Source organism: Spinacia oleracea, chromosome 4 (genome assembly GCF_020520425.1).
Source record: "Spinacia oleracea cultivar Varoflay chromosome 4, BTI_SOV_V1, whole genome shotgun sequence".
In the NCBI taxonomy this organism is placed as follows: Eukaryota; Viridiplantae; Streptophyta; class Magnoliopsida; order Caryophyllales; family Amaranthaceae; genus Spinacia; species Spinacia oleracea.
This window is the reverse complement of record NC_079490.1, coordinates 185680986-185696423: the sequence shown is the minus strand read 5'-3', so window position 1 is coordinate 185696423 and position 15438 is coordinate 185680986. Positions and strand designations below refer to the sequence as shown.

Here is a 15438-nt window from a genome sequence, read left to right as displayed (position 1 = left end):
CATACTGATAATTTCAAAATGGCGGCCCACGCACGATATTTTGTCGCGCTTTAAAAAAAATTGTGGTCCAACCTAGCCCACGACTTCATGCCCTTGCCATACCTCAGGCCAGCATGGCACGGTGCCATCTTTAAGAACAAGGAACTTTCATGAATAATTGGGTAAAGCAATTACCAATTCTCTAGTGGATTAAGAAAAATAGAAAGTTCTATAAGTTGTTGAAGTCAAAAGTGTATGTTATATTGAGACAACATAGTGCATCAACAAATCTACAATTATACGTAGTACTACTACGAAAGTACAAATTACTGCACTACACTCTTTCCAAATTACTACAAGATGAAGTAATTAAGGCTACAAAACCTATAATCGACATTTAAATATGTTTTTGGCCACAAAAACACCAACAACAACAAAAGCAAAAGCTGAAAATGCTCCTTGCCTAGAAAGCACGAATTCACTCCACGTTAATGGCCGATTGACTACACGCAACACATTCTGTAAATGTTCATTCAAGTCATCTAGCGACCCGGTATTATCAATCACAATGTCCGCCTTATCTTTCTTGGAATCGAGAGGCATCTGAGCATCAATTTTGTTATTAGCTTCTTCCTCGGTTATTCTATCTCTTGAAACCAATCTATTTAGCTGTGTTTCGCGATCAACCCAGACGACGATAACAGGGTTGGTCCATTTGTCCATTTTGGCTTCAAACAATAGTGGGACGTCAAGAACAATCACCTTGTGTCCCTTCAACCATAGCTTTAATATTTCTTGGAAGATGCCGGAAGAAATATAAGGCGCCAGTAACCTGTGGCATAATGCACACAACATTTAACATCTCATACATGTGACTTCTGCATATTGGGTCTGTTTGGTAACTGGGTTTTTGCTGGCTTTTTCATTGGCTTTTGGTTTTTTTACGTGGTCAAACAACCAATAATACATGTTTGGTAAATGGGTTTTTACTTGGCTAAAAACACAACTTTTACGTCAAAACTCAAAAGCTAGTAAAAATAGTTTTTAACATTGGCTGTTGGTTTTTCATTTTGGCAATTACATTTTGTATGAAACAGCTAGTACTCCCTCCGTATTTTTTTAAGAGATACACTTGCCTTTTCCGGCCGTATTTATTTAAGAGATTCACTTGCCATTTTTAGTAACTTATCAACCCCACCATCTAATTAAATAATACATCTAATATACCATATCACCCACCATCCTATTAAACAAATATTTTCATAAACCCACCCCACTCTCCACCCACCAAAATGATATGGTCCCCACATATTTAATTATTAAAATATCTATCCAACCCCACTTGCTTTATGATTTTATTTCATTCAATTATTCTTCTTAATACCCGTGCCCGACCAAGTGTATCTCTTAAAAAAATACGGAGGGAGTAACTAACAACCAACTTTACCAAACTTATTTTTAGAAAATGTATAGTCAAACAGCCAACATAAAAAGCCAACAACCTATAGCCAATTGCCACACAGGCCCAATACCAGGATATGATACTCTTCGGTACAAAAACCAATGAACTCAACTATTTAACACCCCTTGTCCTGTCTCCTAACTAGAAACTGAGTAAGAACCTCAAAGTATGGAGATTGCACAGTTGGATAGGAGAATTGACATCCAATGATTGTCCCTTGCTTTTAATACATGAGGTATGCTCAGTATGGAAGGGGCATCAGATGTCAAAACTCGACTTCCATACTGCTCATGCAATGATGGTAGAAGTGCAAGGGAAGAACTACTTTATCAAGCTCTGCAGGAAAAATTTACTTTACCGGTTAAGTAGTTGACGTTTATCGGGATTGGAGAATACTATACGTCCCAGATTAGGCCTATCCACTTCCCCATCAGGCTGTAAAATGCCGTCCCCAAATGCATCCACAACCTTCTTCCATCCTCCTGTACCCTTCTTCAATGCATCCTGAACCAGAACAATGATCATAAACATTTGTCATAAATTGTAACAATATGAAATAGTTGTTGAAAATGCAAGCAACATAATTCTAGATTCAAGACCATTAATAATTTAATATCATGTTTGTTATCAATACTCTGGTGCCTCAATCAGGGATCTGAACTAACATGGTGGGGGTAGATGTATGATTACACCCCTTCACAAAAGACTACAGAGAGGTTGTGTCTATTAAAAACTTTCGATATTATGGAAAATTAAGACATCTTTTAATGTGTTACCTAACACCACGTCTGTTACTCTCCAATTTCAAGGGTTTAACATCAGGAAGCAAATTTGAAATAACAAGCCCTTAAAACTGGGATGCAATTCTACTATTGGCTAAAATATACAGGGTAACACATCAGTGATTAGGGGTGTGCAAAATCGGGTTCGGTTATCCGTTATGAATTTATTTCGGGTAACCGTTAGTTTCGGGTTACAAGAATATCGACCCTAAACCGTATCCATAACTACCGGTACCCGCTTTTTCGGGTTTCGGGTTTTTTTCGGTCGGTTCGGTAGGGTAATAGTTCAAATTAATATGAAATATTTTCTATAAAAATTACAAATAAAGTAAGTACAAAAATCTAAATATCTACTAAAATAGTCTGACTAAAAAAAAAATTGGAAGAACAAAATCATACACCACTAGCAAACAACAATAATACATCATCCAACAGTAATAGATCGAGCAAAATCCAACATCAATCACAACATTAGAAAAACAGCAAAAACAACAGTATTACTGGAAAAATGAGGGAAGTGGAAAATTGAAAGGGAAATTTCGGAGAAAATAGAAAAATTAAATATTGTTAAAAAGTATTACTGGAAAAATGGGTAAAAGTAAAAAAAATTGTAATTTTGGGCGGTTCGGTTACCCGCTTTTCGGGTCGGTTACCCGCATGTTCGGTTCGGTTTTTTTAAAAATTCAAAAAGACTGACCCTAACCCTATTATTTCGGTTCGGTTACTCGCTTTTTCGGTTCGGTTTTTTCGGTTTTCGGATTCGGTTTCGGTTTTCCGGATTTTTTGCACAGCCCTATCAGTGATGTTAATATTGTTGCTGGAAAACCGTAATTTTCCATTAAGTTTAAGGACAATAGATTATGTATATGAATTTATGAAGAAAAAATAACTCTCTACAATATTCTAGTTGGTAAGAAATGAAAGGTTGAATAGTTCAAGGAGTTGAAGCGAAGGAGATTCTTCTTCACTATCATTTCAGTGTTTGTCCAACGTTTCAACCTCCAACCATTATGTAGAAGTATCAGAAATAAGCTTCTACACTACCTAGAAATCAAGTTTACTAATCGAAGCTTTTGCTTCAGAAATATATACAAAAAATGCAAGTAACCTCAAATTTCAAAACAGTAACTCATTCGTCCTAAGGACAAGTGGCAACACCCGCAAGAGAATAACAAGATTTTTTTTATAGAAAAGATAGAGAGGGGAGAAGGCCAAAACTGTAAAAGAAAGACGTTGGTACATCACATTTGTACAAAATTAACAAATTTCTCTGAAATGCAGGGAAGAGGATAAAGAGACAAGGTGAAATAAAAAGTACCTCTTATGAGATATGAGTAGCACTTTTATCTGATAGGACAAGAAGAGTTAAAGGAGGCAAGCAACAACTATCCCTCAAAGACTTGAGCACTAATTAACACAACTCTGTTCTGTGCTTCCGTCAGGCAGTCAGCTGATAGGTGTATAGATCTTTAGAAAAATTAACCATTGTATTTTCTTGAAAACGTAAGAGAATAATGAGACATGAATGTCAAAAGTAGATGCAATGGCAAGAATTTTTTTTCAATGAAGTTGCTCTTCATAGGCTACCTTTTTTTTTCAAATTTCTATTTCCTGCTCCTAAAGGTTAGCTAGTCAAAGTACCAAACATCCCTGATTCAATAAGCCAACTTAAATAATCTACCAAAGAGTGTGTCCATCTTGGAATTTGTTCAAACCAAGCAAAATGGTAATAAAAAAAAGTGTACCGCATGACTGAACACTCACAGAGAACCAAATGAATCCAACACATTCAACTTCATGATGCCAAGTGTTACATAAGAGGAATGAACCCAACACATCCCACTTCAATACTTAATGCTACCTAATGTCACTTAAGGGGAAAGAATCCGACAAATTCCAATTCATGCTAAATAATGTCACTTAAGGGGAAAGCATTCGACACATTCCAATTCGTCATATCTAATGTTACATAAGGGGTTACGTAATAGCTAAATTTCAATTATAAGCAATAAATTAATAAAATTTTACATTCACGACTTGAAGTGTTCAACACTGATGACATTGGTTTCGTACTCCTATTGATACAAGGAGCTTGTAGCTAAGGAACAAAGTTCACAAAAACCATCATCAAACATAAGATAAAAGCAGATACATTTCCATCAAGAAGCAGTTTTGTATCATAATCACATGTACTACAGTTCAACCAACTCTTAAGACCATGTAAATTGGGGCTCTCCAACATTAACTATCTCTTGGCCAACATGCGGGCTCTTTAGAGGCTCTTGAGGAGATCTTCATGGAAAGCTATTTCAAGGTAGCTCTTGTCCAAGAACTTCCAAGAATTGATTCTTGTTGACAAGTGGAGAGTCACTTTGTTTGTGAAAGACAATTACTTACGAAGTTGAATAAATAAAGAATATAATATGGGACCACCATATAGCAAAAAAGAGATTGAAGATCTCTTTTGAAGAAGCCACCAACGTTGGGTGTTTTTTGGAAAGGGTTCTTGAGAGTATTTTGTAGAGAGATGGTGGTAACGAGAGAGTGGAGAGCTAGTTGGAGAGCTCTCACCAATATACATGCTCTAAGAGTTATCCCACTTCTCACTCAAGCGCCTTTTTCTTAATTATCAAAAATCCGAAGGAAAATATGATCAAATCAACTCTCGACACAAAAGCATCCAAACCCTTTTCTATTCTCCCCACCAAAGAAAAAATACAATCATTAAACCAACACAGTTACACAGTCAGAGTAACATCAACAAAAGCAAATTAGACATCCAACAATTGGTGTTAAATATTAAACATAACTTGTACAAAGGCACACAATAACAATCAGCAGCATAGTCATCTAGAATCTAAGTCAAGTACCCGTGATCATAAAAGAGAGAAAGAAGAACATAAAATACCCGAGCAACAATATCAGCATCAACGATGGGAATGCCTTGAGCTTTGAAAAGCTTGGAAACAGTACTCTTTCCGGAAGCAATCCCACCCGTTAGTCCCACAATCCTCATCTCCTTTGCAGGGGACTAGTTATGGAAGTGTATCAACTGCAACAAAAAGAACTTGTCATTGTTTGAACATCCCACTCTTTCCTAACAATGTTCTTCAACAGATTCAGTACTGATCAGTTTTCTGGAGTATCATTGTGTGACACTTCTACTGGTTAGGTTCTGTGATGCATGTAGTTGTTTAATATTAAAAAACTCAGTACCGGTTTGTCATATTAGATCCTGCATATGCATGTGACACGGCCCCTGTTTTCACATACTTTAAACAGATAAGTTCAATTATCAAATGAAGTCTTCAACACTAGTTTTTAACTTAGACAAACACAACTGCCTTTCTGATTTACATCTAATTTCATACAGAGTCAAAGTAAGAGCACAATATAATTCCACATTCACAGTTCCAACCCGAAAAGTTAGATCAAGGTGAATCAACTACAATAAAATATAAGCAATTTATAGACTTTCATCATGAATTAGGAATTAGGAGTGCAGTCAATCTAAAGCGTGTGTTCATGTAACAACAAGAAAAGTAATCGACATTCTCATCTCAAGGAAAGCCTGAACAAGCAAAATTTTGGCGAAAATCGAGACAAATGAATAAATTACAGAATACTCAGTATTTTGAACAGGTAGCAATCAAACAATTCATAAAAAGAGGAACAAAATAGAAAGGATCAATCACAGTTAGGCACTCAACAGAACCATTTGATTGTTGTTTCACTTTCTTTACCCTCATATGCAATTGGTAAGTAAAATCAAGAAAATCATCTATCCCATGCAGATGGTCTGAAACAATTCGATCCTGTTCATTCATTCTCTATCCAAAAATGTAATCAGACCACCAGAAGTATATAACTAAACACTAGTAGAAAAAAGTTCAAGTGCTTGGGTGAAAATGCCCTGAAGTGCTCGTAATTTGGTCCCAAGCACATGGAGCCCCAAACACTTTGACAAATTTTCAAGTGCTTGGGTTTTGAAAAATACCCAAGCACATGATTTGTCAAGTGCTTTGGTTTTTTAAAACACCCCAAGCACTCTATATTATTTTTTAAATAATAAAATTAAAAATTCGCCAGCACCTTCCCACTCCAACACAATCTGCCCGACTGCTGTAGCTAAGCACCTATACCTACAACAAGCAGCTCTGCAGCTTGATTCCATCACAACGTATGTACTACACCATTATAGCCATGCCCCTTGTTCATCCATACACAATTTAATAACACACGTATAATATACTTCCACAATCGCAATACATTTAATAATAAAAAAATTCAAAACAAATATCAATCAAGGGCGTTAAATCAAATAGTATAAAATTGATTAATGGAAAAAAGTAGCTAGCTTCCATATTAAAAGATTCATGATAATGCAAAAAGCGCGATCAATCAAAGACATTCACTAGTGATGAAGCATGTCAACTTGCCTCGAAAATCGTTTATTCATGAATACCTTGTAATTATGTCCAACAAAGAAAACACATACTTCGTAAGACTTTGTTTAGAGTCATGAATGTTGAAGTTAAATTCATGAATTGAGTTTTACAAATCCCTTGTGTTATTTTTACTAAAGTTGTCGACAAAAAATGTGAGAATCTAAAGTTGTCCACAAAAAAATGTGAAAATATGTTATCTTACAACATCTTAGCTTGTTAACGGTTATTTTTGCATTTCTAGGTTCTATTCGAGTTACTTTAGCAAATTATCGACTAGTTGAGGTAACTTTGACTAATTCATGTTATTTTCGAGTTTTATAGACTCTTCTTACTTTACTAAAGTTGTATTTGGCCAATAAAATGTGAGAATATGCTATCTAACAACATCTTAGCTTACTAGTGTTTTTTTTTTTTTTTGCATTTATAGGTTCTAATCGAGTTACTTTAACACAATCTAGCTTGTTAAGGTAGTAATTTTTATGTTAGTTTTGAGTTTTAGAAGTTTCTTGTGCTTCACTAAAGTTGACTTTGTCCAATAAAGTGTGAGGACGTGTTATCTAACAACATCCTAGCCTATTAATGGTAACTTTTGCAATTCTAGGTTTTATTCAAGTTACAGTAAGACGGAATCACAACAAAGCAAAAAAAAAACTGCTACTATTTGTTTTTTCCCGAATAAAAAAATGCTAGTTTTCCACTATATTAGAGGAAGTTAAATTATGAATCCGATTGATATACACTGTCCTATGCAAGGTAATCCAAAAATTACAAAAGAGATTAGTTAATAAGAACAAGTCTGGAATGAAGTGGAAAAAAGCGTGAAATTCTTTCTCTCTAGCAATGGTGTTTGGTGCACGATAAGGTCTATAGCTATCGTACGCCACCTTCGGCTATGGCGAGAAAGAAGAAGCAACAACGTCAACTCGTCAAGAGGAAGGGGTTTCGAGTGAGGTTCCTCTCCCTCATTCGGACTCAAGTGAATTGCCCGAATAATCAAAATCAACTGAGAAAGGCGCGAATTGTTGATCCGATTTTCAGCACACATGTGCCACCTCATCCCAACAATGGACTGCTCTCACCAGAGTTAACGGATGTCATTACTGCCTATCATAATGCTATTCATCGACTGATGTCTGCTATTCTGGAAGTTAGGAGTGTGCTTCATACTCCGTCGCTTCTCGGGGTGGTGGAGGAAGCACAGGAGGGTGGAGGTGTGAATGAAGCGTTGACAAGGGACAAAATTAATGAAATTATGTGAAGTGTTCACTCGTCATTGGGGTTGGACAAGCATACTGTCATTTCTGTAGGTGCTTCTGCCTTCTCTAATGGTCGCAAAACAGAGCATGGTGAAGAAGAGGCTAGTTCAGAGGATGATGATGATGCGATACGACCCGTAATGAGGCTACTCAAATGGCACCAAAAACTCCATGGGTAAGCCTATTTGGGTCTAATCTTATAGCTAAAGGTAATTCTCTGAAATTCGTAGCTCCTACAATTGCTGATGGGAAACTTGTGGCTATTTTAGATAAGTTTGATATTGATAAAATGTATGCTTACTGGGATACAAAATTTGGGCTGTTTTTTTATTTATTGAGAAGGAATGGGAACCTCTAGTGTACCTCCATGATGAGGGGTACTTTGTGGTTAGATTTGGTACTTGTGTAGAGAGGGAGGAAGTGTTGCTGTGGGGACCACACTTACTCTTTGGCAGACCCATAATCATTAAGCCTTGGGTCCAAACTTTGATTTTCAGGAGGAGATCTTGAGAGTCATACCTATTTGGGTCAAACTGCCAAACCTGCCTCTCAACTGTTGGGGGAATGATTCTCTGAGCAGAATAGGTAGTATGATTCGAGTGCTTTTATTGGCTGGTGAATGCACTTCAAAACAGCTGAGAATCTCCTTTGCTAGAATTCTGATTGAAGTTGATGCAACTAGAACTTTGCCTAAGTCAGTTGAGGTCCAGGATCCAACCAGTAAAACTATCTCTCAGAAGGTAGAGTGAAGTATGACTGGTTGCCAACATTTTTCAATAATTATAAAGTGGTTAGGCATGTTTGTGGTGCTGAAATACAGAATACTACAAGGTTCAGGCCAGCAGTGCCAAATCAGAAGAGGGTAATGAAAGTATGGAGGCCTAAACAGACTGTGCAGAACCAAAGTGCTAAAACGAAGGAACCACCTGTCACTGTTACGGTGAATCCAGTGGTTGCTCCTAACACTAATATTGTTCCTGATACTCAACCACCTCAACATGTTCCTGCTCAAGATGATGGGTGGAGAGTTGTTACAATGAGGAATAAGGAGGCTAGAACTCCCATCACTCAAGTTGGTCTGGCTCAAGTTCAGGAAGGGGTAGGGTTCCAGTTTGGTGATGAAGGGAGAGGGGGCAGTGGAGTTTCAACATTTCCACCATGAATATATGTTCTTGGAACATAAGGGGTATGAATGACCCCTCTAAAGTAGGTGAAGTTAGGAAGTTCCTTAATGCAAATAACATTTATCTAGTTACTATAGTAGAAAGTAAAGTCAAGTATAGTAATCACAAGAAGATTCAGGGGAAGTTTGGGAATGTGTGGAGGTGGGAGATGAACTACTCTTCTTCTCCAAAAGGTAGAATATGGGTGGGATGGAGACATCAATTAGTAACCTTCTAGAGTTCTAGGTGCTGATGAAAACAGATCAATTGATTCATGGCACTATCAGTGCTAAGAATGGACAATTTAGTACTGATTTTACAGCTGTTTATAGCTTGCACTCTATGGATACTAGAAGGCCATTATGGAGTGATTTAGTTGACTTGAAAGCTTTGACTTCTGGCTCATGGTTAGTCATGGCCTCATGGGGATTTCAATGCTCTGCTTTACTCTGCTGATAGAGTGCATGGTAATCCTATTGATGCTGAAACTAGAGATTTTGAGGCTTGTCTTAACTCCACTGACCTGGCTGAACTGAAAAGTTGTGGACATTTCTTTTCCTGGAGCAATAAGGGGCCTGGACATTTGAGAATTTCTTAAAGAATTGACAGGGAATTTGGAAATATTGATCGGCATAGTTCTTTCTTAGATGCTGTTGTGGATTATATGAATCCAGGCGTGTCAGACCATTCTCCTTTGGTTTTGAGCTGCAGTGTGAATGTGCATCAACGGGGAAGACCTTTTAAATTCTTCTATATGGCTGAACATGGTGAGTTCCTTAACGTTGTTCAAAAAGGATGGAGTGCTAGCTGTTCTGGTCGCCTATGTTTACTCTCTGGTAGAAATTGAAAACAGTGAAGGTTGGGCTTAAATATCTTCATATCAAAGAGTTTGTTAGACTGGAAGAAAGAATTGAGTTGCTTAGACAAGACTTGGATAGAGTGCAATCTCAACTTGTTACTGCTCATACTGATTACTGATTCTGAATTACAGGAGCAGGAGAGAGATTGCCGCTTGAAACTGAAGAAATTTATTAAAATTCAAGAGAGTGCTTACAGGCAGAAGTCTAGGATTCGGTTGTTAAAAGAGGGAGATTTTAACACCAAGTTCTTCTTCAGTGCAATGAAGGAGAGAATTGCTAGAAACAATATTGATATGTTGTATAACAATGAAGGAGACAAACTGATTACTACTGCTGACATTAAGGAGGAAATTAGAAGTTTTTATGTGAACCTTATTGGTTATCACTGGTATTGATGTGGAGATTGTGAGGAAAGGTAAACAACTTTCTGCAGAAGGTGCTGAATCACTGGTGAAGCCTGTGTCTAATGTAGAGAATGATTTAGCTCTAAGGGTATTGATATAAATAAGGCTCGAGGGATTGATGGTCTGAATAGTCTGTTCTTCAAGAAAGCATGGGGGATTGTCAAAGAGGAGGTTTATACAACTTGCAACATTTCTTCTTCCTCGCAGGGAGTATGTTGAAACAAGCGAACAACATTGTAGTGACACTTGTTCCTAAAGCTCACAATGCTTCAAATGTGAAGGACTTTAGGCCTATTGCCTGCTGCACTGTGATCTATAAACTTATTTCTAAAATCCTCACTAACAGGATGCAGGCTGTAATTGGTGATGTTGTTAACTCTGCTCAAACTGGTTTCATTCCAGATTTCCAGGTAGAGCTACCTCTGACAATGTTCTATTGGAAACTGAGTTGATCAAGTGCTATGATTAAAGTGGATCTTGAGAAAGCCTATGACTCCTTGGAGTTGCCATTTCTGCAGGCTATACTTCAGGAGTTGGGTTTGCCTGCAAAATTTGTGAAATGGGTCGTGGCTTGTCTCTCTACTGTTTCCTATTCAATATTGGTGAATGGTTTCCCTTCTTCTCCCATTCCAGCAAAGAAAGGGTTAAAACAGGGGGACCCCATGTCTCCTTCCTTGTTTGCTCTGGGTATGGAGTACTTGTTTAGGTGTCTCTCCTCTCTCAGTTCTGACTCTCTTTTCAAGTACCATCCTAGATGCAAAAAGATTGATCTAACTCACATGAAGTTTGTTGATGATTTACTAATGTTTTCGAGAGGTGATGAACCATCTGTGTCTATTCTATTGATGCTTTCAGTAAATTTTCTGCTGCCTCTGGGCTGGAAGCAAACTTAATGAAGAGTGAAATGTACTTAGTTGGTGTGTCTGATTCAGTCACTGGTGCTATTATTACTAAACTTGGTATTTTCAGAGGTACCTTCCCTTTTAAGTATCTAGGGTTGCCTCTAACAACTAGAAAGTTGAGCTTCACGGATTGCAAACCCCTTGTTGAGAAAATTGTGGCTAGGGTGAAGAGCTGGGCTGCAAAACTTCTTTCTTATGCAGGTAGTCTTCAACTTGTCAAAACAGTGTTGTTTGGCATTCAAGTATATTGGTGCTAGATTTTTGTTTTGCCAAAAAAGGTAATGAGGGAGATACAGAGAATATGCAGGTGCTTCCTTTGGACTGGTTCTGATTGTCGTTCAAGGAAAGCTCCTATTTCCTAGGATCAATTATGTTTACCTAACTTTCATTCCTTTGCACACCATGTACTTTTATCAAAGAACCATCTTACAGATCACCACTGAAAGTATACTGTTTTTAGGACAGGGGCATGCGCTTTGCCACATTCCATCCCAGAAATATTTATGAAGAATATTATACCAATTAAGATACTCCAATAAGAAAATCACTTTTCTAATTTACTAATAATTACGTACATACCATTGGATAACCCCCATGATCTTAACTTTAGCAATTACAAATTTACAGCTCTAAGAATAACTATTTATTAAATATAACTATCTTTTCCACTTTCTTTACGATAGCAAAGCTCCTGTTTAAAGATAGGAAAATTTAATAGTATTAAACCAAACTTTAACGGGTAATTCTAGACTAATCCCAACTAGCAATTATATCATAGTAATCCCAGAGTTTGCCTTACGATAACTTGTTAATCCAGTTAACAAAACCAGTATTTCTGCCTCACATCCCAACCCCCATAATCAAGCCTTTGTTAACCCAACCCTACTCAGGGATCCATGAACCACTAGTAATCCATTTTTAGACCTAAACACAAGTTATCTTGAGACCATTTCAAAAAGATAAAACCACCGAGATGGGATTATTCTGAGTTGGTAATACTCTAAGAAGATCAGTGAAAGAAGGAATTTCTCCTGCTAATTTGTCCTTAAAATTACGAGTGTTATCGTAATCCTTGGCTTGCGTTCATTCCCTAATCCCTATTCTATCAATAAGCTAATCAAAGCATAGGTAAGCAATTTTCTCAAAATGAGAAAATTCATTAGTGTAGTTAATATTCAAGACAAAATTTTACCAATAATTACTAATAAACATACTACTCGTAATTGAATTTTAGAATCTATATTTTCCATAAAATACAAGGCTCGTATTCTCCCTTTATCCGTAGAAGAAAAACCATGGACCACTAAGGCTATGTTTGGCAACACCAACTGAAATGAAGCTGAAACTGATAAGTTAACTGAAATCGATAAGGTAGTAGCTGAAACTGATAAGGTACTGAAACTGATAAGATAGCTGATTAGATAAATTGTTTGGTAAAACTGATTGTTTAAGTTATTGAATTTTTAGCAACATCATATACTCCTATATCAACATTATTTTTTTCTATAAATGAATAAAATATTATTACGAAGTACATGGTGTTTTAATTTGGGTTCTTAAATTTGGGTCTCTAAAAGCAATTATTTTTAAAAGAATGATAAATGGGAAAGATGGGTCATTTGATAGACTTGCTTTGGATTGGTTTTGTAGAAAATATTAATGTCATTTGGCAGACTTATTTAGGATTTGCGTCATCTCTCTCATGTTTTCTTCTATCTTTTTTTTATTTATTTAGTTGGTAATTCTGCTGCTTTCTTCTACATCTCTCCTTTCCCCATTTCTTTATTACGGCCAAGAACAACCAAATTCGCCATTATTTTCTTTCTCTCAGTTTTCAAATTTGTTCGGTTTAATCCTAAAATTTTGTCAAAAACCTTAAATCTCACCTTCAAATCACCATAAAACACCTTATTTTGCTGAAAATTCAGGAATTAGCATAATTGGATTTTTAGGCTTTGATGAACAAGGAAATTAAGACATTGTCATTGAAGAAATTGATATGAGATTTGATGATAATATAAGCTGCATGTTTCTATTATGGAGCATCGATTCCGGTAATATTGTTTGATGTTTGATTAATTATTTCGATGGACTTTGGTTTTAATATCTTCCTTTTTCTTTAAAAAGAAAAATACAGAGGTATATAATTTCCGTGACTGATTTACAGAAGCTAGTTCTAGTAACGTTTCAATTTCAGTCCATTTACCCACCTTAAATTTTATTTCAGCTCCTTACCAAACGCTCCTACTTAAATTTAATTTAAGGTGACTTAAATTATTAGCACCTAATCATTTAAGATGACTGAAAGTGATTGCCAAACATAGCCTAATAGAAAAAATTATCCAATTGCAGATTAATGCACTAAAAATCAAATCTATCATTGAACAATCCGTTGGTAGTTAAACTACAAGCAATTGCAGATTCACAAAAAACCCCCCAAAGAATCACAAAATGCAACCATTATTCATTAACAGGGCAAAGTCCTTCAACCAATTTCAACATTATGAAATCAAGCATAAATGAATTCTAATGAAACAAGAAATTAAGCAGCCCCAATTAAAAACAACCCAATTTTTAGGTGGTTGAATTAAACAAGAAATTAAGCAAAAAAGCATGGAGAAATTAAGTAATTGGCCGTAATGATAAAATCAAACCTAAGAGAGAAGCTTCAGTTTAAGGTCGAGGCGGAGTTGAGTGCGGCTGGCGGCTGACGGCGGCCGGGTGACGGCGATGAGAGGAGGATCAGCGCCAGTGTCGCCGCAGGAGAGGAGAGGAGAGGAGATGGCAGACCAAAAAAGCGAGAGGAGAGAAAATCGCGAGAATTTGGGCGAGGTTGGAGCAAATTATTGAGTGCATGAGACCAATGTTTAAATTGTTATGTTTCAATAAACTACTATGTATATACCTATAACGTAATATTAATGATTACCGTGTTTGATTTTTGGATGAAATTGTATATACTTTCTTCATTTTTTTATAATTGCACCATTTTAAATTTCACGTTTGCCAATGTACTATTTTAACCATTAATATCTCTTATTATACATTTGAAAAAATTACAAGAATTTGATAATTTAAAAGTATATTTGGAGACGAATCTAACAAGATCCCACATGAATATATTTTTCTTTATATATAAATCACAAAAAATAACTATATAAGAATATGTGAATAGTGCCAAAACCTAAGATGGTGCAATTATAAAAAAAATGGAGGAAGTATGTAATATTAATAATTAATTAATAAAAATATCTACATGATACCTAATTATTTATCTAGGTGGCACTCGACTTTTTTAATTCAAAAATAATTTTGAAATTTTATTTTTCATTGGCTGAAACCATTAGATTTATTACGTGGCGCTCTAGTATTGGATTAATGTTTGATTTTAGATTGAAATTTATTTCAGATTAGAGTTTGATTTTGGATGATTTTTATTTTAGACTAAATTTTAGCCCGTGCGATGCACACATTCTTTTAAATTGTTAAGTTAAAATAAAACTGTTATATATATCAACTGCTATATTTTATATATTAGATTAGATAAGTGTTTGATATTGGATTGAATTTTATTTTATTTTATTTTAATTGTTAGAGTGGTTGATTTTGGATGGAGTTGTATATACGTAGTATTCGTAATTAATTATCTATATGCCACCTAATTATTTATCTACGTGGCACTCGGCTTTTTTAATTCATAAATAATTTTGAACTCTTATTTTTCATTCGTTAAAACCATTAGATTTCCTAAGTGGCGCTTTGATATTGGATTATTGTTTGATTTTGGATTGAATATTATTTTAGATTAGTGTTTGATTTTTGATTGAATTTTATTTTAGATTTATTTTTTAATTATTAGAGTGTTTGATTTTGGATGGAGTTGTATATATTAATAATTAATTAATTAAAATATCTATGTCAGATCCGACCAGAAAAGGCAAATATCACTCACATAAAACATTCAGACCATATAGACCAGAAACTAGAAAAAATAGACTAGACATGAGAACATACCAATAGTAGATCTTATATGTCTCATTATAGACGAGTAGCAGACGTTTCGAGCGTGACACATAATTGGTTTGACATGACATGAGCCTGTTGTAAGCCCGACACGACATGAGAGATGGGTTGATGGTCCATAGGTTAACATTGTTGTGAAAACTTGACACAAGCACAAAG

At 35.8% G+C, this 15438-nt stretch overlaps 1 protein-coding gene across 1 annotated transcript; it reads right to left on the bottom strand.

Moving 5' to 3' along the window:
- Nucleotides 1-189: 189 nt before the first annotated feature.
- On the bottom strand, nucleotides 190-14129 carry LOC110775840 (dephospho-CoA kinase). Its single transcript, XM_021980435.2, has 4 exons — nucleotides 13911-14129; nucleotides 5132-5275; nucleotides 1800-1945; nucleotides 190-811 (listed from the first exon to the last, which is right to left on the bottom strand). The coding sequence occupies exons 2-4, from the start codon at nucleotides 5237-5239 to the stop codon at nucleotides 364-366; spliced, it is 702 nt and encodes a 233-aa protein (XP_021836127.1). The 5' UTR covers nucleotides 5240-5275; nucleotides 13911-14129; the 3' UTR covers nucleotides 190-363.
- Nucleotides 14130-15438: the final 1309 nt, after the last annotated feature.

Coding starts and splice junctions, on each gene's coding strand:
- LOC110775840 (XM_021980435.2), bottom strand. CDS start 5,239: ATGAGGATTGTGGGACTAACGGGTGGGATTGCTTCCGGAAAGAGTACT. Junction 1,946..5,131: donor ATGCTGATATTGTTGCTCGG/GTATTTTATGTT, acceptor GTTCTGGTTCAG/GATGCATTGAAGAAGGGTAC. Junction 812..1,799: donor AAACGTCAACTACTTAACCG/GTAAAGTAAATT, acceptor ATTATGCCACAG/GTTACTGGCGCCTTATATTT.